Source organism: Bison bison, unplaced genomic scaffold, assembly GCF_000754665.1.
Source record: "Bison bison bison isolate TAMUID 2011002044 unplaced genomic scaffold, Bison_UMD1.0 scf7180017864304, whole genome shotgun sequence".
In the NCBI taxonomy this organism is placed as follows: Eukaryota; Metazoa; Chordata; class Mammalia; order Artiodactyla; family Bovidae; genus Bison; species Bison bison.
In genome coordinates, this window is record NW_011494876.1 from 13507630 (window position 1) to 13531911 (window position 24282).

At 40.3% G+C, this 24282-nt stretch overlaps 1 protein-coding gene across 4 annotated transcripts in view; it reads left to right on the top strand.

Moving 5' to 3' along the window:
• The first annotated feature begins 2296 nt into the window (after positions 1–2296).
• Positions 2297–24282, top strand: part of NEK4 (NIMA-related kinase 4) — a 28662-nt gene continuing 6676 nt past the window's right edge. For 2 of the 4 annotated variants that reach the window (XM_010851707.1, XM_010851709.1), the window contains exons 1-12: positions 2326–2614; positions 7410–7676; positions 8613–8810; positions 8999–9106; positions 11565–11719; positions 13169–13310; positions 15490–15894; positions 17964–18113; positions 18650–18799; positions 19760–19826; positions 20546–20652; positions 21954–22042. In XM_010851707.1, the coding sequence (XP_010850009.1) occupies positions 7563–7676; positions 8613–8810; positions 8999–9106; positions 11565–11719; positions 13169–13310; positions 15490–15894; positions 17964–18113; positions 18650–18799; positions 19760–19826; positions 20546–20652; positions 21954–22042 (1685 nt within the window). In that variant the 5' untranslated portion in view covers positions 2326–2614; positions 7410–7562. Of the gene's footprint in view, positions 2619–2639; positions 2905–7409; positions 7677–8612; positions 8811–8998; positions 9107–11564; positions 11720–13168; positions 13311–15489; positions 15895–17963; positions 18114–18649; positions 18800–19759; positions 19827–20545; positions 20653–21953; positions 22043–24282 lie in introns of those variants that run through there. The other 2 variants (XM_010851706.1, XM_010851708.1) reach the window with 2 other exon arrangements.

Consider the following 24282-nt stretch of genomic DNA (forward strand, 5'->3'; position numbering starts at 1 on the left):
AGAGCAGTAGGGTAAGGGAATCCAGGAGAAGTACTCTGCCACATGGCTTGCAGTCTCGGGTTTTATGGTGATGGGATTAGTTTCCACATTATCCTTAGCCAATCATTCTGACTCAGAGTTCTTCCTGGTGGTGCACACCTTGTTCAGCCAAGATGGATGCCAGAGAGGATTCTGGGAGGTGGTCAGACAGGTGGTGTCTCCTTTTGACCTTTCCTGAACTCTTCTGGTTGGTGGAGGCTTATTAGTTCCCTATTCCTTACCAGGACCACCTGTCATAAAACAACTCATGCAAATAGTTACTGTGGTACCTGGCCAGGGTGGGCGGTTTCAATCAGTGTGCTTCTCCTAACAGTTCTAATAACCAGATTTTTAGTTGTGACATGCGAACTCTTAGTTGCAACATGCAGGATCTAGTGCCTTGACCAGGGAACAAATGTGTGCTCCTCTGCACTGGAAGCATAGAGTCTTGTTGTAGGCAAGAGCCAATTCTGACTCCAAGGTGGATCTGTTTCTTTGACTTTAACCTTTGTTTTTCATCACTTTTGTTATTGTGTGCCATGTCACTTCAGTTGTGTCTGACTCTTAGTGATCCTATGAACTGTAGCCCACCGGGCTTTTCTGTCCATGGGAATTCTCCAAGCAAAAATACTGGAGTGGGTTGCCATGCCCTGTTCCAGGGGATCTTCCTTGGGCAGGGATCAATCCCACATCTCTTACGTCTCCTGCATTGGCAATCGGGTTCTTTATCTTCACCTTTATGATGCTGAAGCTGAAGCTCCAATACTTTGGCCACCTGATGCGAAGAGCCAACTCATTAGAAAAGACCCTGATACTGGGAATGGTTGAAGGCAGGAGGAGAAGGGGACAACAGAGGATGAGATGGTTGGATGGCATCACCAATTCAATGGACATGATTTTGAGCAAGCTCCAGGAGATGGTGAAGGACAGGAAAGCCTGGTGTGTTTCAATCTATGGGGTCACAAAGAATTGGACACGACTGAGCAACTGAACAACCAAGATGCTGGCCATTCTAGGAGACATCTGCAAGATAATGGTTTTTACTTCTTCAACTCCTCCCTCTCTTTGTTCTATAAAAGAACCCGGCATCCAGACCTGGACAAGTCTGCCATCTTCTCTGTCAGCTGCCTTTTGGAATAAAGTTGTATTCCTTGCCTTCACACCTCATCTCTAAGCTAAATGGCCTGTCAGTGCAGCGAGCACATGGAGCTTGGACTCTGTAACAGTCTTAGCCACTGGACCACAATGGAAGTCCTTGGATTTTTTTTTTAAACAAAAACAAACATGGCTTCTCAGGTGGCTGCTAGTGGTAAAGAACGTGCCTGCCAGTACAGGTTAGACGTTAAGAGACATGGGTTTGATCACTGGGTTGGGAAGATCCCATGGAGGACCCACTCCAGTATTCTTGCCTGGATAATCCCATGGACAGAGGAGCCTGGTGGGCTGCAGTCCATAGAGTTGCACAGAGTCAGTCACAACTGAAGCAACTTAGCATGAATGCATGATATTATGCATTCTCAACAGGGGCAATATCAACCCCATCCCCCCAAACTGGGAAAAATAAACCAAAAAAAAAAAATCTTACACTTCAATTGGATTTTAAGACCTTAAGAAAGACACTCTGGGGTTGTAAGCAGACACACACACACAATTTACAATTTTAACTTTTGTTAGGTAAATGTCTTAGGAAAGGGAGATACTGGTTGGAACAAATGATAAATTCTTTTGGCAGCTTTGAGCTTTCACAAGCAGGCCATTTAAGGTGGGCCAGTCCTCTAGGGATGCTGCCTTAAGTTGTTAGAAACCATATCAAAATTTGGTCAAGTCAATTAGTGCAGGGGTTTGAATGGAGTCCTTCCGAATATCTTTCGCAGTTCTCAATATGCAAGCTGAATTATTAGGAGCGAAGTGTACTGATATCTCCAATTTTGCAATGCACAAAAAATTAAGACAGACTGCTGTATGTATACATTAACTATCTTGTGATAAAGTAAATATAACAAATGTTACTTGTAGAATCTAGTCTGTCCTCAGTCCCCTAATAGAAATGTGAGTTCCTGGAAGGCAGGGACTTCTTCGGCATGGCACACGGCAAGCAGTCAGTAAATATGTATTTGTGGAGGGAATACCTGCAAAGCGTGTAAAGCAAATAAACGCTCACTAGCAGGAAGCGTTTGTGCTTCTTTGTTGCAGGCAACCCGGAAGTTCCTCAGTAGAACTGAGGCCGAGGGTGCGCGCGCATATCTCGCGCGGTCGCTCTGGCCGCTAGACGCCTCAGTTCTGTGGTAGGTCCTCCAGGCCGCAGAGCATGCGCAGGGCCTCGCCCCCCGGGATCGCTATGGCAGCGGCGTCGCGGTGGGTCGGGCCTCCGCTCTGGCGCCCGGGCAAGGGCGCCTCAGCGGCCGCGGGTACCACATCCTCTCGGGCATGAGCGGAGTCTCCCGCTGCCGCTCGCCGCCCCGCCCGCCTCTGCCGCCGCATCCCGACTGTGGGTCCGCGCCAGGATCATGCCCCTGACCGCCTACTGCTACCTGCGTGTCGTGGGCAAAGGCAGCTACGGGGAGGTGACGCTTGTGAGGCACCGGCGGGACGGCAGGCAGGTCGGCGGAGTTGGGGCCCGGCAAGGGAAGGGGGCAGGCAGGGATTCTCCGAAGGCGCCGTCCGAGGGCTGAGCCCCGCTTGTGTGAAGGGGACGCACCTCGCACCTCGGATGGTACTTCCTCAGGAAAATCGTCCCAGACCATCAAGACTAGGACAGCCCTTCCTGTCATATGCGCCCCGAACTCCCTGGCATTCTCTTTGTAGTCGTAGTTGGCTTTCTTAATCTGCACACTTTTCCCCAGCTATCCTTAGTTCCGTGAGAGCATCCATTCCCAGGACCTAAAGGCAAGTATTCCTGGCAAGTATTCCTCTTTCTTCTTTTGTCAGCTATTTGTAAGGCCTCTTCAGACAGCCATTTTGCCTTTTTGCATTTCTGATTCTTGGGGATGGTCTTGATCCCTGCCTCCTGTACAGTGTCACAAACCTCTATCCATAGTTCTTCAGGCACTCTTGTCTATCAGATCTAATACCTTGAATCTATTTGTGACTTCCACTGTATAATTGTAGGGGATTTGATTTAGGTCATACCTGAATGATCTAGTGGTTTTCCCTATTTCTTCAATTTAAGTCTGAATTTGGCAATAAGGAGTTCATGAACTGAGCCACAATCAGCTCCCAGTCTTGTTTTTTTTTTTTACCTAGTTCTGTTAAAGTCTTGTTTTTGCTGACTGTATAGAGCTTCTCCATCTTTGGCTGCAAAAACTATAATCAATTTGATTTCTGTGTTGACCATTTGGTGATGTCCATGTGTAGCATCTTCTCTTGTGTTGTTAGAAGAGGGTGTTTGCTGTGACCAGTGCGTTCTCTTGGCCAAACTGTGTTAGCCTTTGATTGGCTTTGTTTTGTACTCCAAGGCCAAATTTGCCTGTTACTCCAGATATTTCTTGACTTCCTACTTTTGCATTCCAGTCCCCTATAATGAAAAGGACATGTTTTTGGGGTGTTCTAGAAGATCTTGTAGGTCTTCATAGATCCGGTCAGCTTCAGCTTCTTCAGCATTACTGGTCAGGGCATAGACTTGGATTACCCTGATATTGAATGATTTGCCTTGGAAACGAACAGAGATCATTCTGTCATTTTTGAGATTGCACCCAAGTACTGCATTTCAGACTCTTTTGTTGACTGTGAGGGCTACTCCATTTCTCCTAAGGGATTCTTGCCCACAGTAGTAGGTATAATGGTCATCTGAGTTAAATTCACCCATTCCAGTCCATTTTAGTTCACGGATTCCTAAAATGTCGATGTTCACTCTTGCCATCACCTGATGCAAAAAGTCAAAATGGTTGTCTGAGGAGGCCTTACAAATAGCTATGAAAAGAAGAGAAGTGAAAGCCAAAGGAGAAAAGGAAAGCTATACTCATTTGAACACAGAGTTCCAAAGAATATCAAGGAGAGATAAAGCCTTCCTCAGTGATCAGTGCAAAGAAACAGAGGAAAACAATAGAATGAGAAAGACTAGAGATTTCTTCAAGAAAATTAGAGATACCAGGGGAATATTTCATGCAAAGATGGGCACAATAAAGGACAGAAATGGTATGGACCTAACAGAAACAGAAGATATTAAGGAGAGGTGGCAAGAATACACAGAGGGATACAAAAAGATCTTAATGACCCAGATAACCAAGATGGTGTGATCACTCACCTAGAGCCAGACATCCTGGAATGTGAAGTCAAGTGGGCCTTAGGAAGTATCACTTTGAGCAAAGCTAGTGGAGGTGATGGCATTCCAGTTGAGCTATTTCACATCCTAAAAGATGATACTGTGAAAGTCCTGCACTCAATATGCCAGCAAATTTGGATAACTCAGCAATGGCCACAGGACTGGAAAAGTTCAGTTTTCATTCCAGTCCCAAAGAAAGGCAATGACAAAGAATGCTCAAACTACTGCACAATTGCACTCATCTCACATGCTAGCTGAGTAATGCTTGAAATTTCTCCAAGCCAGGCTTCAACAATATGTGAACTGTGAACTTCCAGATGTTCAAGCTAGATTTAGAAAAGGCAGAGGAACCAGAGATCAAATTGCCAACATATGTTGGATCATCAAAAAAGCAAGAGAGTTCCAGAAAAACATCTATTTCTGCTTTATTGACTAGGCCAAAGCCTTTGACTTGTGAATCACAACAAATTGTGGAAAATTCTGAAAGACATGGGACTGCCAGACCACCTTACCTGCCTCCTGAGTAATCTGTATGCAGGTCAAGAAGCAACAGTTAGAACTGGACATGGAACAACAGACTGGTTCCAAATTGGGAAAGGAGTACTTTAAGGCTGTATATTGTCATCCTGCTTGTTTAACTTACATGCAGAGTACATCATGAGAAATGCCAGGCTTGATGAAGCACAGGCTGAAATCAAGATTGCCGAGAGAAATATCAATAACCTCAGATATGCAAATGACACTACCCTTATGGCAGAAAGCAAAGAACTAAAAAGCCACTTGCTGCAAGTGAAAGAGGAGAGTGAAAAAGTTGGCTCAAAACTCAACATTCAGAAAACTAAGATCATGTCATCTGGTCCCCTCACTTCATGGCAAATAGATGGGGAAACAGTGGAAACAGTGACAGACTTTATTTTTGGGGTCCCAGAATCACAGCAGATGATGATTGCAGTCATGAAATTAAAAGACGTTTACTCCTTGGAAGAAAAGTTATGACCAACCTAGACAGCATGTTTAAAAGCAAAGACATTACTTTGCCAACAAAGGACAGTCTAGTCAAGGCTATGGTTTTTCCAGTAGTCACGTATGGATGTGCAGCTGCTGCTGCTAAGTCGCTTCAGTCGTGTCCGACTCTGTGTGACCCCATAGATGGCAGCCCACCAGGCTCCCCCGTCCCTGGAATTCTCCAGGCAAGAACACTGGAGTGGGTTGACTTCCTTCTCCAGTGCATGAACGTAAAAAGTTAAAGTGAAGTCGCTCAGTTGTGTCTGACTCTTCAGGACCCCATGGACTGCAGCCTACTAGGCTCCTCCATCCATGGGATTTTCCAGGCAAGAATACTGGAGTGGGGTACCATTGCTTTCTCTGGTATGGGTGTGAGAGTTGGACTATAAAGAAAGCTAAGCACTGAATAATTGATGCTTTTGAACTGTGGTATTGGAGAAGACTCTTGAGAGTCCCTTAGACTGCTCGGAGATCCAACCAGTCCATCCTAAAGGAAATCCTGAATATTCATTGGAAAGACTGATGCTAAAGCTGAAACTCCAATATTTTGGCCACCTGATGCAAAGAACTGACTCATTTGAAAATACCCTGATGCTGGGAAAGATTGAAGGCAGGAGGAGGGGACGACAGAGGATTCGGTGGTTGGATCGCATCACCAACTTGATGGACGTGAGTTTGAGTAAACTCCGGGAGTTGGTGATGGACCGGGAAGCCTAGCATGCTGCAGTCCGTGGGGTCACAAAGAGTTGGACACGACTGAGTGACTGAACTGAAATGATTTCTCTTTCATTGAAGGGCCCCATACTCCATCTGACCTGGAGACCACTGAACTCTTAAAACTCAGCTTCTTACCTTTCCTCCACACCTGCTCTCCCGGTCCCCATTTCAGGGAGTAGCACCACCAACCATCCCATTGCCCAAGCTGGATACCTGGGAGTCATTCTGGGATCCCCCTTTCCCTTCCCTCATTCCCACCACCTTATTTGTCTGTCCACTAAGCCAGCTGGCCTCTTTTCATCTCCACGGGTACCTTTCCCATCCAGGACATCATTATCTCTAGTTAAGCTGTGGCCATAGCCTCCGGCTTGTCCTCCCTGTCATTATACTTGCCCTTCTCCAATTCATCATTTTCATTATTGTCTCAATGATCATTCTGAAACATGCCTCTAATGTTGCACTTTATCCCAGTACCCTCAGGATCATGAACCAGTTCTTTAACGTGGTTTATAAAAAAGATGAGCATGTAATGTATTGGGACAAACTGGGACAATTTGAAAACTGAAAGGAGGCACTATTAATAATTACACCAGGACGATGTGACTGCCCCAGACAAACTGGGAGGAGATGTCCCCATAAGTATAAGGTCATCTTGCCTGTTTTGCCTTGTTTCAGGTGCTGGTCACTCTGCCTGGAACACCAGTGCAGGCAGAAGAGATTTATTCATTGGGCAGTGAGGAGTGGGGACTTTTTGAGCTGAGGATGCAATACTGGTAGTAATAATAGCACGTCATGGTTGAGCAGTAGTTTACATTTTGCAAAACACATTTATGGTGTTTGTTGAATAATGAATTGTTTGGTATATCAGTTGATCAAGGGCAATGTATTAGGTGCTGAAGGACATTGACTTTTTTTTTTTTTTTAAGTAAGAATGGTTTTGGACATTGAGGATAAGTGATTTTTAGCCTTATTTGACCATGGATCCCTTTGAGAATCTAATGCGATCCATGAACCCATTCTGTCTGCAGATGTATATTCAAGTCATATTCTATGCACCTTTGTAGGAGGAACTAAGAGGTTAAAGAATCTCTTCCTACAGATTTTATGATTGATTCAGTGGTATATTAATGTGGACTCATTTTTAACCACTAATGAAATTGTAAAATGCAGATGGAAAGTGTAAATTTTTTTGTGACCCCATACCCTGCTCTAAGTCTAACCTGTAAAAAGTATCGTTAATGATAACAAATGTTTTCCCCAATTTAGTGCTTTGTGAATAATAAATAGGTTATGTAGCAGTCTCCACAAGGTTGTTTTTGAGGACACTTAGGAGACACCTTAAATATGTTTGAATCTATAATACTGTATGTTTGTTTCCATATTGTAAAAACATGTGTTTTCTTTGCAGTATGTCATCAAAAAGCTGAACCTCCGAAATGCCTCCAGCCGAGAGCGGCGAGCTGCTGAACAGGAAGCTCAGCTCTTGTCTCAGCTGAAGCATCCCAACATTGTCACCTACAAGGAGTCGTGGGAGGGTGGGGACGGTTTGCTGTACATCGTCATGGGCTTCTGTGAAGGAGGTGATCTGTACCGAAAGCTCAAAGAGCAGAAAGGGAGGCTTCTGCCTGAGAGTCAGGTGGTGGAGTGGTTTGTTCAGATCGCCATGGCTCTGCAGGTACTGTCGGGACTCAGAGCATTTCACTTGCTCCAAGGTGACAGAAGGATGGTTGGGGGGATTTTAGGGAAATGATTCCCCAGATTTATTCATGAAAAAAAAAAGAAAAGACGTTTAAAAACTCCAATTATGATGACCTAGTCCCTCTTGCTTTAGCATTGGAATATTTCTGAATAAGCAAATACTGTATTGAAGCAGACATGTATTTTATCTGATGGCTGGGGAAGATAGTTCTTTATTCATTTAAATATTATAGCAAAATCCATTTTAAGGGCACTTAATTGAGAAAAACCAAAGAATGACCGTATTTGTTATCTGTTGGTCAGCTGCATCGTACTGAATGGTGGTTAAGCTAATTAATGTGCCTAAACTCTGGGGCTTTGGGCTTTACCTCTGCTGTGGCAGAGTTAGCATAAATGTGAAATATGTTTGTGTTTTAATGTACATATTTTCAAAAGTGAGACTGTTTGTGAAATGTCACTCTGGGACTAGTCTGACTTGTCCAGAGTTTACTGTGTTTAAATATAAGTTTTTTCACTCTAAATAAAAGTGATGTTATTATAGTTGAAAACATTATTAACCTGAAGATTTCATGAGCCTGAGAGGAATGTTCATCTAACTTTGTCTAAGTTGTCTACCTTCAATGGCAGTTTGAAAGCATGCTTTTTAACTGGGTCTGTATAATGCTAGGTGGTATGACTGTCAAGGCACCAGGGAACAATTATGAAGGAAGTTGGGCAAATTAATGCATAGAACTTAATTTCTTACTTTGGAAAGTTGTGAATTAGACCTTTTGTTTACAGACTATATAGCAATAATGTTTTGATGTATAGGTAACTAAGGCTCTTTAACTTACACAGTTGTTGATGGTATATAAGAAGTCAAAAATAAGTTGACAAGTGTATTTATATTGAATACAATGTTCTTTTTCTTCAGTATTTACATGAAAAACACATCCTCCACCGAGATCTAAAAACCCAAAATGTCTTCCTGACAAGAACAAATATCATCAAAGTGGGTGACCTTGGAATTGCCCGCGTGCTTGAGAACCACTGTGACATGGCTAGCACCCTCATTGGCACACCGTACTATATGAGCCCTGAACTGTTTTCGAACAAACCCTACAACTACAAGGTAGGATTGGACTGTTTCTGCCAGCTCACCTTGTCTCTAGGGCAGTAGTCATAATTTTAGAATCCATCAGAATATTAAGTCAGAAGAATTCTCTGTGAATCAATTTAAGGAAAATGTCTTTTTTTTTAAAGAGGAAAATGTAAATAAGGCATTCTGATATTTCACCATTTACTAATTTTTTTTTCTAGTCTGATGTTTGGGCTCTGGGATGCTGTGTTTATGAAATGGCCACCCTGAAGCATGCTTTCAATGCAAAAGACATGAATTCTTTAGTTTATCGGATTATTGAAGGAAAGGTAAAGAATATTTTGGAACTAATTGTTTTTAATATACGGAACAAGGTTAATTTAATCTAACTTTGAAAGTAGCTACTGGTAAAAGGGATAGTTGGGTGGATAGTTAAGAATGGTGGGTCCCATGTGTGGGGAAGGTTGAACTATAGGAGAAGGAACTGATCTTTCCTTGATATTAATTTAAGGTGGCTGAGTGGGTCTGAAGAATTGGCTTCTTGAAAACCGCAACCTTAGAGCCTCAGGATGTGCACATGCCCTGAGCCTATTGGTAGTGTCTCCTAAGTACCTTATGGTTAAATGAACCCCATTTACAATGAGTCTGCTCTGTCTGAACTTGTTGTTCCTTTGATAATCATAATCACTAGATAGATGCTAGAGTGACAAATTTTATATATGAATTTCATGAGACTTGTTGCTGTCTGCAGTATCAGGCATCCACACACCTTTAAGTTTTGAGGCTATGAATCACTTACTGATTTTAATATTACACCAAGACATATTTAATGTTTTAATTTGAAAAAAAAATTAAAAAACACATCAAAAGTAAAATTTGCTTTTTACATCCACTACTTAATAATTCCACTAAAGAACCAAAAAGGAAAGGGGTGAAATTTCTCTCCGTTGTCATCCATTTCCATTCTTTGGAGATAACCATTGGTGACCATTTGTTGCATAGCCTTCCTGGCTTTCCCTGTCTTTATGCAGACTTTGCTCTGGGTGTGTATGTTTAAAAAAGTAACTGAAGTGAAGTCAGGCTACACGCACTGTTGTACACAACCCGCTTTTCTGACTTAGCATATGAGGGACATCTTTCCAGGTTGGTATCTGTAAGGCTTTTATTTTTTTAAAGGCTACCTGGTATTTTATTAGGAGGGTATGGGACTTCCCAGGTGGCACTAGTGGTAAAGAATCCACCTGCCAATGCAGGAGATGCAAGAGACGCAGGTTTATTTATTTATTTTTTTAATATAAATTTATTTATTTTAATTGGAGGCTAATTACTTTACAATATTGTATTGGTTTTGCCATACATCAATATGAATCCGCCACGGGTGTACACGTGTTCCCCATCCTGAACCCCCCTCCCACCTCCCTCCCCGTACCATCCCTCTGGGTTATCCAAGTGCACCAGCCCCGAGCACCCTGTCTCATGCATCGAACCTGGACTGGTGATTCATTTCACATATGGTATTGTACATGTTTCAATTCCATTCTCCCAAATCATCCCACCCTCGCCCTCTCCCACAGAGTCAAAAAGACTCTTCTATACATCTGTGTCTCTTTTGCTGTCTCGCATACAGGATTATCGTTACCATCTTTCTAAATTCCATATATATGCATTAGTATACTGTATTGGTGTTTTTCTTTATGGCTTACTTCACTCTGTATAATAGGCTCCAGTTTCATTCACCTCATTAGAACTGATTCAAATGTATTCTTTTTAATGGCTGAGTACTCCATTGTGTATATGTACCACAGCTTTCTTATCCATTCATCTGCTGATGGACATCTAGGTTGCTTCCATCCCCTGCCTATTATAAACAGTGCTGCGATGAACATTGGGGTACACGTGTCTCTTTCAATTCTGGTTTCCTTGGTGGTATGCCCAGCAGTGGGATTGCTGGGTCATATGGCAGTTCTATTTCCAGTTTTTTAAGGAATCTCCACACTGTTCTCCATAGTGGCTGTACTAGTTTGCGTTCCCACCAACAGTGTAAGAGGATTCCCTTTTCTCCACACCCTCTCCAGCATTGATTGGTTGTAGACTTTTGGATAGCAGCCATTCTGACTGGCATGAAATGGAAAAACAGTGGTTAGATGCCAGGAAGTAGGTGGCAATGCCTTAACCGTATGCATGTTGTCAGGCCCGAGAGCCTCTTCCATCCTTGTCAAGGGGAGCGCTAACCCTCTCTCCTTTTATACAACACGAGACACAGGTTTAACCTCTGGATCCGGAAGATTCCCTGGAGTAGGAAATGGCAACTCACTGCAGTATTCTTGCCTGGGAAGTCCCATGGACAGAGGAGCCTGGTGGGCTACAGTCTGTGGGGTCGCAAAGAGTTGGATATGGCTGAATGCACGTGCATGCACACACACACACACACCATACTCTATTCCCCAGGTACCCTGTGGATGGCCATTTACGTTGTTTCCAGTCATTCACTACTACAAGAACAACACTGAAGTGGACATCCTGGCATCTAAATCTTTAGGAACTCATGCTCTTGTTTATAAAGGAGACAGTCCTCAAATGGAATTGGTGGTTTGAAAGATAAATGTTATAATTGTACAACTTGCTGTTATAACCAAGATGCCAGGTCAGCTTTCTGTAAACTAAGATGCTGGCTATTTTTTGCTCCTGTGGATAATGATTTTAAAAAATGTACATTGGGAAATCTCTACTGTCTTTTACTTTTCTTAAGACTGTTAGTCATCCCTGTGGTTTGATTTCTCTTTGTAGCTGCCACCAATGCCAAAAGATTACAGCCCAGAGCTGGCAGAACTGATAAGAACTATGCTGAGCAAGAGACCTGAAGAAAGACCTTCTGTGAGGAGCATCTTGAGGCAGCCTTACATAAAGCGCCAAATATCCTTGTTTTTGGAGGCCACGAAGGCGTAAGATATTTCCCTTGCAAATAGCTGGGCTAAATAGATGGAATAAAAGAGGGTGGTTTTTATAATTTTCATGTGTGATAATTTATGATGAGTTTTTTAAAAACATGAAGTAGAATTGCATGATTAGAACAAGTGTTGAGATTTGCTTAATTGGTAAACTCAGAAATCTGGAAAACCATTGGAGGAATCACTTTCACATTCCTCTGAGAGTTCCAAAGCATATTGAGTATGAGTCCTTTAAAAGGATTATGTTTCACAAATCATATTAAAATGACAGATCATCTAAGAAGCCTATTACATTATGTGCTGTGTAAGATAATAGTCGCATTTAAAAAATAGTACTCAAATTTCATAGGGCTTTTATAAGGTTCCTTCTTCACTCATATAGAATTCTTTGACTTGCAGGTCCTACCTTCACTGAATAGGTGTTCCAGGATCTAAGACTTAGAGCTGGACAAGACCTTCACAGTCTCTGCCTTTTGACTTGTTAATTCGGAGGCAATGTTAGAAAGGCCCCAGGGAATAAAGGAGGATCATATTTTTGTTTACATTGCCTATAATTTACCACCAGCAGACCTTTGGCCTTCTGTACCTTTGGTCTTCATGCTCTCCTTGAATTCTCCAAAGGTTTAGCTCCATTGTAAAACAGTTGGGGATATTATTCCTGTAAACATTTATTCTGCAAGTCAAGGCTGAGTATACTAATCATTTTACTTTTAAACTTGGCAGAGCAGTTGTGTGTTATTACAAACGTGAAACTTGAAAATAATCCTGGTATTTCTAACTGTGAGGCAATTTTTCATAGATGTAAAATTTTAGGACAATGTTATATTTACAGAAAAGTTGCAGAAATAAAGCAGAGAGCTTCTATATAACCCTCACTCAGTTCCCCTTGTCAACATCTTATATTACCATGGTACATTTGTCAGAACTAAGAAAGCATCAGTATCTGATGTTAACTAAACTACAGACTTTATTTGGCTTTCACCAGTTTTTCTACTAATGTCCTTCTTTTTGCTTTAGGATCCAGTCCAGCATACCATTTTACTCCTCATTTCTCTTTAGTCAACTTGGATCTCTGACAGTTTCTTAGTTTCTTTGTTTTTCATGACCATCATTGTTTTTGAAGATTACTGGTCAAGTGTTTTGTTGAATGCTCCCTGGTTTTTAGAAGACTTTTCTCCATAAAAGGAGCAGTTATATGGGAATTCCCTGGCAGTCCAGTGGTTAGGATTCCAGACATCCACTGCAGGAGGCCCAGGTTCTATCTCTTGTCAGGGAACTAAGATCTCGCAAGCTGTGTGGTGTGGCCAAAAAATAAAAGAAGGAAAAAAAAAGGAGAAGTTCTACAAAGGAGTTGTAACATGTATGCACATTTCCTCACATATATAGAAACCTTTAAACTTCATTGTATTAATAATAACTTTTCCCTCTTTCTTCCTCATAAAGAAAAACCTCCAAAAATAATGTTAAAAATGGTGACTCTAAATCCAAGCCTGTGGCTGCAGTGGTTCCTGGAAAGGCTGAATTAAGTCATGAAGTAGTTCCCCTTCAATCACACTCTTCTGAGAGCTCCAAGACATATGTAATGGTATGTCTCTTTTTAAAGGATATGTGTTCTAGAAATTATTAAAATGATAGGTTACCTAAGCTAGTTATTCTATGTGAAATGATTAAGTTTCATTAGATTTCTGTTAATTTTATAGTATAAAGAAGGAATACTGGGGAAGTTAATCAAATGCCTATTATTAATAAAATGTTGGTGAAGTCAGTGCTGTAATAACTTCAAGAAGGTTTTTGTAATTGAGGTGAAATTTATATAAAATAAAATTAACCATTTTACAGTGAACAGTTAATCGCATTCATTATATTCACAGTACTGTGTAGCCATCGCCTCTGTCACATCGTTCCAAATCAGTTTCTCCACCCAGAAGGAAACCCCGTACTCATTAAGTTGTCACTGCTCATTCCCTCCTCCGTCCAGTCCCTATAAAACACCTGTGTGTTTTCTGTTTGTACGGGTTTGCCTGTTCTGAATATTTGCTATAAATGGAATCATACAATATGTAAACTTTTGTGTCTGACTTCTTTCACTTAACATGTTTTTGAGGTTCATCCAGGTAGTATGTATCAATACTTCATTTATTTTTATGTCTGAGTAATACTCCATTGGATTTGTATACCATAATTTGTTTATCCATTCATTCACTGGTAGATATTGGGTTGTTTTCACCTTTTGGCTATTGCTGCGAACACTTGTGTACAATATTTGTTTGAGTATCTGTTTTTAATTCTTTTGGGTGTAATATCTAGGAAGGGAATTGCTGGGTCATGTGGTAATTGATGTTTAACTTTTTGAGCAGTGACCATACTGTTTTTCATTAGTGTTTCATTTCACATTTTTACCAGAAATTCCTGAGAAATCCAATTTCTCTTCAACTTCACCAACTCTTGTTATTTTCTATTTTTCCAATTCTAGCCATCCTAGTGGATGTGAAGTGGTATGTTATTGTAATTTTGATTTGCCCTTGACTAATGATATAGAACTTTTTGGCTATTTGAAAGCCTTCTTTGGAGAAATATCTATTAAGTCCTTTGCCCATTTTTAATTGGATTTTTTTTTTTATGGTTGAGTCCTAAGAGTTCTTTGTATAGTATGGATACTAGACCCTCAGTAGATATATGATTTAGAAATATCTCCTTCTGTTCTGTAGGTTGTCCTTTCAATATCTTGATAGATAATATTCTCTTATGCACAATTTTCAATTTTGATGAAGTCTAATACATAGTTTTTTCTTTTGTTGCCCATACTCATATCTAAGAATCCCTTGCCAAATCCAAGGTCATGAAGATATATGCCTGTGTTTTCTTACAGGATTTTTATAGTTTTAGCTCATATATTTACATATTGATCCATTCACAATTTTGTATTATCATAAAATATTTGTTGTTTAGTTGCTAAGTTGTGTCCAACTCTTTGTGACCCCATGGACTGTAGCCCACCAGGCCTCTCTGTCCATGGGATTTCCCGGGCAAGAATACTCAAGTGGGTTGCTATTTCCTTCTCCAGGGGATTTTCCTAACCCAGAGATCGAACCCACGTCTCCTGCATATGCAATGTAAAATTTGGCATTTATACCATTTTTAACCAATTAATTTCATTTTGTACCATTTTAAAGCATACAATTCAGTAGTCTTAATTACATTCACAATGTTGTGCTGCCTTTCACCATATCTTCCAAAACCTTTCATCATTCCGAACAGAAATGTTGCTCCCTGTTGCTCCTACTCCCAAACTCCGGTAACCCTGGCAGACAAACTTACTTTCTGTCTCTGAATTTGCCTATTTTAGGTGCCTCATATAAATGTAATCATACACATTTTTTCCTCTATGTCTAGCTCCTAGTTTATTCCACTTAGCAAGTTTTCAAAGGTTATTCATATTGTAGCATGTTATCAGAACTTCATTCCTTTCTATGGCTTTATAATATTCCGTTATATGTATACACCATATTTATTTAATCATTCGCCTGCTAATGGCCATTTGGATTGTTTCATCTTTTGCCATTGTGAATACTGCTGCTATAAACATTGGTGTAGAAATACCTGTTTGAGTCTGTACTTTTAGTTCTTGGGGCATATACCTTGGAGTGGGATTGTTGGGCCTTATGATTATTCCATGTTTAACTTCCTGAGGAACTTGCAGCACCATTTTGAGTTAAATTTTTTATATGGTGTATATAATAACTTGGAAGCGTGTTTTCACTCAGGGTGAAGACAAATGTTTGTTCCAGGAGAAACCTGTAGTCATTGGCCCCTTGAAGATACCCACAAGTCTGAAAGACCACATCTACAAACCAGACATAAGCAATACTGTGGACTCACTAGCCACAATCAGTAGGGTGAATATTGACATCTTACCTACAGAGAGGAGGAACTCAATGAATGACGGCTTAGTTCAAGAGAACCCACCAGGGCACCTAGATGCCTCTAATGAACTGGAAGGTAAATGTAATGTTTCTCAAGTGACGGAGATGTTGCAGAACAGTAAATCCAGTGCTCTACCTGGAAACCGAATTCCCACATCGTCCTCTCACTGTGTCACTGGAGAAAGGAATGACCCAATGAAGCCTCTGCAGCCCCTAAACAAAGACCAAAATTTACCAAAAGACCAGGTGAGTGACATGCACAAGGTGTTGGTTTCAGAGAGAGGATTGAACAGTGCAGTTACAAAGATGTGGGTTGTGTTCTTGTGCTTTTAGGAAAATCTGTTATTTCCATGTAAGAGTTTAAATGTAACAGAACCAAAGGATAGGACCTGAGGAATTCTTAGATCCCTTCTTTGCCCTCTTATAGGGTACTTGCAATTCTCCATTAGTGTGTTTTGTTCCTGTTTCTGCATCATTCGTCTTTAGTCTTCCAAATGAATGGGTAACTGGGTAGAAAGAAAGCCAGAATGTGGGGTCTTAGTTTCCCGATTAGCAATTGAACTTGTGTGCCCTGAACTGGAAGGCAGGCTCTCAACCGTTGGGCCACCAGGAAAGTCCCAGTCTTGTACTTTTTTTGTTAAATTCTGATTCTATTGTAAATGGAATTGTTTTCATAATTTCATTTTCATAGTGTATATTGCTTGGTATAGAAATATTATTAATTTTTATATATTAAATTTTTATCCTATAGCCTTGCTTAACTCATTTATTGGTTTAATAACCTTTTAATAATGTATTTCTTAGAATTCTCTGAATATAATATCACATCGTCTACAAATTGAGATCCTTTTTTCTTTTTAATCTGTATTTCTTACTTTGTTTTTTCTTGTCTAATTGCCCTGGCTAGAACCTCTAATACATTGTTGAATAGAAGTGATAAGAATTTATATTCTTGTTTTGTTCCTGATAAATGTGTTTCTTACATCAGGCTTTAGAGGGCAAGGTTTTTTGTTTTGTTTGATAGAATTTCATGTCTGGCATCTTTTTTGTTGTTGTTGTTATTGTATTGTTGTTGATAACAGTGGAAGACTTTTTTTTCAAGACCAATTGGATTTCATGGAAAAACTCCTTAATTCATTTGAACAGTTACTCTTGTATGTGTAAGCTTTAAATATTCTATACTTAATACCAGCAGAGAAACATTTATTTCACTTTTAAGAATTAAATCACTCATTTTTATTATCTGGGTCCTGTTGGCTCAGATGGTAAAGAATCTGCCTGCAATGCAGGAGACCGTGATTTGATCTCTAGGTTGGGAAGATCACCTGGAGAAGTGAATGACTACCCATTCTAGTATTCTTGCCTAGAGAATTCCATGGACAGAGGAGCCTGGTGGTCCATAGTCCATAGGGTCACTAAGAGTCAGACCCAACTGAGCGACTAACACATAACATCCTTGTTTAGCTAGCATGTCACATTTTTCCTTTTTCTTTCTAACATGTACCACATAGTGGGCTTTTTGATAAAAATGTGTTGATTAAATGACATTTGATTACCAGTGTCCATCTTCTTGAAAACTTAGATATTCTGATAGTTAAAAATTAAAAATTAATGTAAGAAGCTATTTTGTTTTAATGTTTGGTTTCTCAAACCAGCTATCCAAATAAAATACCAAGTCCTTGGTGATCTTTATAATTTAAAAGTTAATTTATTTTATCTTTACTACTGCTAGAAATTGCTCCTGATTCCTGAGCATCTAATATGTGCTAGATATGGTCTTAAGTATTATCGTGCCCAGTCTTCTCTAATCCTCCATTATTCACATGATCAGTATGAAGCATTGTACCCATTTGTAGATGAGGAAACAAAGGTTCAGGGAGATGTGACTCCATCTAAATCCAAACTCGTGGTGTTTTCATGGTGTTTACAGAGGACATCCGCAGAACTAATGTTTACATGGGAAGTATGTGTATATTAAAAACATTTGTTAGTTTTCTGAATAGAACACCTATTAAAAGTTATAAAAGATTTTTTATTGAACATCGGAAGTTTCAGGTTATAACAGAGTAACTGAAAAAATTATTTTTATTTGGGAAAAGAGAAGAAAACCCAGAATACATAGATAACTGATGCCAGCATTTTGTCTTTGCCTATCAACACTGAAAATAAGCATTCATTTTGAGAAAGACAGTTCCTGCTTTCATTTTTAATTTTAAAAATAGATATGGAGGGTTCGGCCATTTAGAAGTTCAAAAGACTATTTCACTATTCTACTTTGGTTTTTTGTTTGTTTATTTCATTTTTCTGTCTTTAAGGATCAAGTTGGTGGTGAATGTGTTACAGGAAAACAGGACAGAATCCACCCAGCTTTACAGCCACACAGCTCTGGGTCTGAACCTTCCCAGTCTCGACAGCGGCGGCAGAAGAAAAGAGAACACGCTGAGCACAGTGGAGAAAAGAGACAGGTCAGCAGAGACCTCATTGGAATAAGTCACTGTGCTGCTGCTTGTGAAACAGATTTTAGGAAGCTCCATTTCTATTTAGAATGATGTGCCAAAAAGGTACATACAAAATCTGAGGAACATACGGAGAAAGGTAGAAAGGCTAAGTATTAATTGTTAAATGTCAGTGAGTTGGAAGCAAAGTAAGAATTGTACCTTCTCCAGCAAGGATGGACCGTTCATTTTGAGAGTTAAAGGGACAGGCCGACAAAGATGAATCTCTGATTCCTCGTATGTCATGTTAATGAATAGTTTCTCCCTCAGCTTCTGCATGAGATCGTGTCACCCTCTCATTTCTGGAAGTAACTTTCACAGGTATCCTCTCTGTATGGTTTCTTAAATGGTCATTCACTTTTGGCTGAGTTTCTTTCCCACCAAAATACAATGTTTTAAAGTTCTGAGGGAATCACTGACAAATACATAAATGTACCCATGGGTGACCTTTGCAGGTGGATAGTATATGAAATTTATAATCTCCCCCTCTTTGTTAATTATTTAAGTTCCAAGAGACTCCGCCTTGCCTTTTGCCTTCTCTTCCCACTGTTGGAAAAATGGAATGTATATCAACACAAAAAGATGCTGAAAACCAAAGTAGAGTGGTCACTGGATCTGTGAACAGTTCGAGGGGCAGTGAGATAGCATCATCAAAGGTTTGTGAGAGTATATGTTGGATTTTTTAAAAAAACCTTATTATAAAGCTTTTTGGTAAAATAAACCCTGCTTATATTGTGAGGTTTTATATGAAAACATCTTAGGTCTGCTTTTTGCCAAACACTGGAAAGTGCAAATTTGTGATTCTCAACAGAAGCTTTGATTGAACTGGACAGATTCTATCATTCCAAATCTGGTCAGGTCTACTTAATTAAGGAGACCAAGTGGATTCTGAGTGTAGGAAAGCAGAATTCCCATTTCCCCTTAGACAAATGAGTTTTTCCTAGAAATGAGGGCTCTGATCATCCTAGCAAGTAGTTGTAACCCTGATGTGAACTAGTTTCAAATGGCCACTCCAGACTTCCCTTCACGGAAGTAGTCCAATGGTTAAGAATTAGCCTGCCAATGTGGGGGACATGGATTCGATCCCTGCTCTGGGAAGATTCCACATGCCACAGGGCAGCTAAGCCTGAGTGCCGCAACTACTGAAGCCCGTGCGCCTCTGTGCCACAACAGCTGAAGCCTGTGGGCCCTAGAACCTGTGCTCTGCAACAAGAGAAGCCACCACAGTGAGAAGCCCGCGTAACACGAGTAGAGAGTAGCCCCTGCTCTCTGCAGCCAGAGAAAAGCCCGCACAGCAATGAAGGCCCGTCACAGCCAAAGATACATACATATATGGATGAATTTTTAAAAATGAAAAAAAGGGACACTCCTTAAAGCTTTGTGCTGTGCTCTTTCCTGTAGTGCTGGATGATGTGTCATATACTGTAGGTGTTATAAGAAGAGTGAATAGGGAAGACTTCCCAGGTGGTCCAGTGGTTAAGACTAGGTCCAGTGCCGGGCGTGCAGGTTTGATTCCTGTTCAGGGAACTTAGATCCTGCATGCTGTGTGGCGTGGCCCCTAAAAAGAAACAAGAGTCGTGAGTAGGAATGGAAGTAACTCTAACTTTCTTTAAAAGGACCGACCATTATCAGCAAGAGAGAGGAGGCGACTGAAACAGTCACAGGAAGAGATCTTCCCCTCAGGTAACATTATTCTGTTTCCTTCATCTAAAGGAGGCTATTGGTGTTGCTCAATTTCCAGTATCAGTAATCCATTTGGGAAACCAATTCAGAAGAATTTTTGAAATTTCCTAGTCAAGCCTTTTAAAAAATGAGCATAGTGTTGGATCTGGAACTTGTGTTATTAAAAGGAAGAAGGATACTAAAAACAGAGCAAGAGAGCTTTGAATGGCAGTAACGCCTGGGAAATTTCAGACAGGAAAGCAATCAAGTGAGAGTTTAATTTGTTTCCATGTTTAGAGTCTGTTGGTCAAGGAAGTGCTCTCTTCTCAGGAACAGAGAGAGGAAGCCAGGAGAATGGTGCTGCCCTGGGCTGAGGGCTGCGATCATTCCTATTGCTGTTATCTAAAGACAACATATTCTAGCAGTTTCCATTTATTGAATGCTGACAGTGGCTCAAACATTATGGTAAGCATTTTGAGGGCATTATCTCATTTCATATTTTTCAGCTGAGGAGACTGAGGGTCAGAGGGGTTAAGTAACTTGCCCAAGGTCACGACACTTACAGACCTGGAGCTGAGATTTGAGCTGAGGTGTCCCCAGCACCAGAATGATGATGAATATGCTGTCTGAGTTCCTTTAGGCTGGCCCTTGCTGGGGTATCTTCTGTACCCCAGTACAAAGCACTCTTCTGTTGAGGCCAGTCCACCACAAAGAACTGCTGGGGGTGGTCACTTTTTCAGGCCCTGCAGTGAGGAGAGCTTCTCTGGGTCCAGCGGGACCAGCGAAACCACAGAAAGACCACCTCAGCCCTGCTCGAAGGTCATCTTCCGACTGCAGTGTTGCTCAGGTACATTACGTAGTCCCGAGGGAAAAGGTGGACGTGGCCACATCTGGCAAGCCTAATGTGGTAAACCTCATATGTGCCAGCTCTGCTTCTGGAACAGTGCTACTTAAGTTACATCTTTCACACTTTCTCTAATAAGGAAAAGAACCCATCAATAATAATTAAAATAATTTTGTTTCATTAAGGGTTTGAATTTTTCAGGCACTCTTGTAAACACCTGGCAGCCTAGTTAATATCTTTCTTAGGTAGTCTAATAATACTTCCAAATGGCTTCCACTCGGCAACACTTTGCTTATACTGCTCTGTTAATATACCAAACGACATGGCCAGGTTTTAGTCTCGCAAGCTGCTTCTTCCTTTGTTTCCCGTTTGTGTTGAAGTACCTTAGTTTTTGGCCCAGGGATGATGTAGGAGCACCATCTGGTGGCAGAATGTGTAATTGCAAGGTGTTCAACCCAGATTCTTTTCTGTGTGATAATTCATACCTTGAGAATAATTATTCAATTTTCTGTATTCCAGTTTTTGACATTATTTCTAGGAGCATATAATTTTTTTTTTAAAAAGGAAACTTCCTGTCCTTTAATGATTTTTTTCCCTTTAACGATAGTCTATGATTTAGTTGTTTCATTAATTAAGATAGTCCTCTATTTTCCAAAGTTGTAAACATTTGTGTATAATTATATCTGGTAGGCTGCAGTCCATGGGGTTGCTAAGAGTCGGACATGACTGAGCGACTTCACTTTCACTTTTCACTTTCATGCATTGGAGAAGGAAATGGCAACCCACTCCAGTGCTCTTGCCTGGAGAATCCCAGGGACGGGGAGCCTGGTGGGCTGCTGTCTCTGGGGTCACACAGAGTCGGACACGACTGAAGTGACTTACCATAGCATATCTGGTAATCCTTTTAAGCATTTAACAAAGAGTCTCATATGTGAGCAAACTGAGGTTACTTTTAATTTAAGTGGCATTCTGTCTTGTTTAGATTACTAACGTTCCTTATGGTACCAGCCCTCTGCTTAGAAGTTGAAACACCAGAATTGTTTGTCCCCTCTCATCTTCATAGCTGAGAGTTTCCAGGAACTTACAAAACTTCACCTTGGTGTTCTTTAGGGCTCGCTTACGAGCGTCATGGGTGAACTAGGACATGATTTGGTGAAGTCACTTCAAGTTTTCCGTCCAGTAGTTCTACTGTTATTGAACCTAGGTGCGCTTTGTGGCTAGACGTTGCGTCTAAGACTGTTTCGTGTATTACATTCTGGTTGTGTTGTCATGTGAAATTTTGTTTTTCCAAACAAAATTAATAGGAAAGGAAGCTCACCCATTGTCTCTCAGAGGATGAGTTAAGTTCCTCTACCAGTTCAACTGATAAATCAGATGGGGATTCCAGGGAAGGGTAAGTTCTTATCTGTTTATCTCCCTTCATAAATTGGTTCTATTTGAATTCATTTTATTTTTAACTTAAACATTTTTTTATTGATGTATAGTTAATTTACAATATTGTGTTAATTTCTGATGTACAGCAAAGTCACTCAGTACATATGTATATTCTTGTTCACGTTCTTTTCCACTGTGGTTCACCACAGGAATAGACTATAGTTCCCTGTGCTAGACAGTAGTAATCATCCTGTATGTCCATGCTTGTTTATCCATCCTATATGTAATAGTTTACATCTGCTAAGCTCAAATTCCTAGTCCTTCCCTCCCACACCCCTGCCCCTGTGGCAACCACAGGTCTGTTCTGTCTTGGAGTCTGTTTCCGTTTCACAGGTATGTTCATTTGTGTCACATTTTAGGTTTCACAAGTAAGTGATGTCATATGGTTCTTGTCTTTCTCTTTTGACTTACTTCACTTAGTATGATAAGCCATTTATATTGCTTCAGATGGCATTATTTCATTCTTTTTAATGGCTCAGTAACTATCTCGCATCTTCTTTGTTCATCTCTCATTGGACATCTAGATTGTCTCCATGCATTGGCTATTGTAAACAGTGCTGCTTTGAACATAAGGGTACATGTATCTTTTTGAATTATAGTTTTCTCCAGGTATATGCCTAGGAATAGGATTGTTGGATCATATGGCAACTCTATTTTTAATTTTTTGAGGAACCTCCATACTGTTTTCCACAGTGGCTGCACCAGTTTACCTTCCTACCAACAGTGTAAGAGAGTTCCCTTTTCTCTACACCCTCTCCAACATTTATTATATGTAGACTTTTTAATGATGGCCATTCTGACTGGTGTTAGGTAGTATCATAGTTTTGTTTTCATTTCTGTAATAATTAGCGATGATGAACATCTTTTCATATGCCTGTTGATCATCTGTATCCCGTCTTTAAAGAAATGTCTATTTCGGTTTTCTACCCATTTTTATATTGTTTTTTTTTTTTGTTGTTGTTGTTATTTAATTGTATGAGCCGTTTATGTATTTTGGAAATTAATCCCTTGTTGGTCACATTGTTTGTAAATATTCCCCCTAATCTGTAGGTTATCTGTTCTTTTTTTATGGTTTCCTTTGCTGTGGAAAAGCTTATAAGTTTGCTCAAATCCCATTTGTTTGTGAATTCATTTTAAATGTACATTTATAACAGCATTCAGACCTATAGTACTGTCATTAATAACGTTGTAAATGGTTTTGGTATATGCTGGGACTAAAGTTCTCTTTCAGTGAACACATCTGATTTTCATTCAGAATTCTTATGTCTTTTTAGATCTGTGGCTTTAGTTTTTATCAATTTGGCCATTATTTTCATCAGTTTGGCCATTATTTCTTCAAATATTTTTTTGGATCCCCTCTTTCCCTCCTGAGGATCCTACATATATATTAGAGTTGGCGATGGACTGGGAGGCCTGGCGTGCTGCAGTCCACGGGGTGGCAAAGAGGCAGACACAACTGAGTGACTGAACTGAACTGAACTGAAAGTTATCCCACAGATCACTGATGATGTTCATCTTTTTTTTAGACTTTTTTTTCTCTATCCCCTGCCCCCCCCCGCCTCTTTTTTTTTTTTTCCGGTCATGCCGCTTGGCTTGTGGGATCTAAGTTCCCTGACCAGGGATTGAACCTGCACCCTTGGCAGTGAAAGCACTGTGTCCTAACCACCGGACTGCCAGGAATTCCCATCTGTTCCATTTTTTATAGATTCTATTGCTCTCTCTTTAAGTTTACTAATCTTTTCTTCTGCGGTATCTAATTTGTTAATCCCATCCGATGTATTGAACACATTGTACTTATCATTTGTAGTTCAGTTTGGGTCTTATCTTCATTGCCTTTCCTTAACATGCTAATGCTTCCTCTGTGTTGGTCATATGGAATAAATTTTTAATAACCTCTTTAATGTCCTTTGTTTACTAATTGTCACATGTGTCACTTTTGGATCTGTTTCTATTAATTTTGTTTTCTTCACAATTGTGTGCTGTTTTCCTGCTTTGTATATCTGGTATTTTTGACTCGGTTCGACATTGTTAATCTTATCCCATTAGGTGCTGATATTTTTATCTTCCTTTAAATATTCTTGAACTTTGTGCTTGTATATAGTTAAATTACTTAGAAATAGTTGGGCAGAATTTATACACAGAAACAGGGGCCTTCTCTTGCTGGCTCCCTCCTTTCCAAGACTCCTTACTTACCTTCTC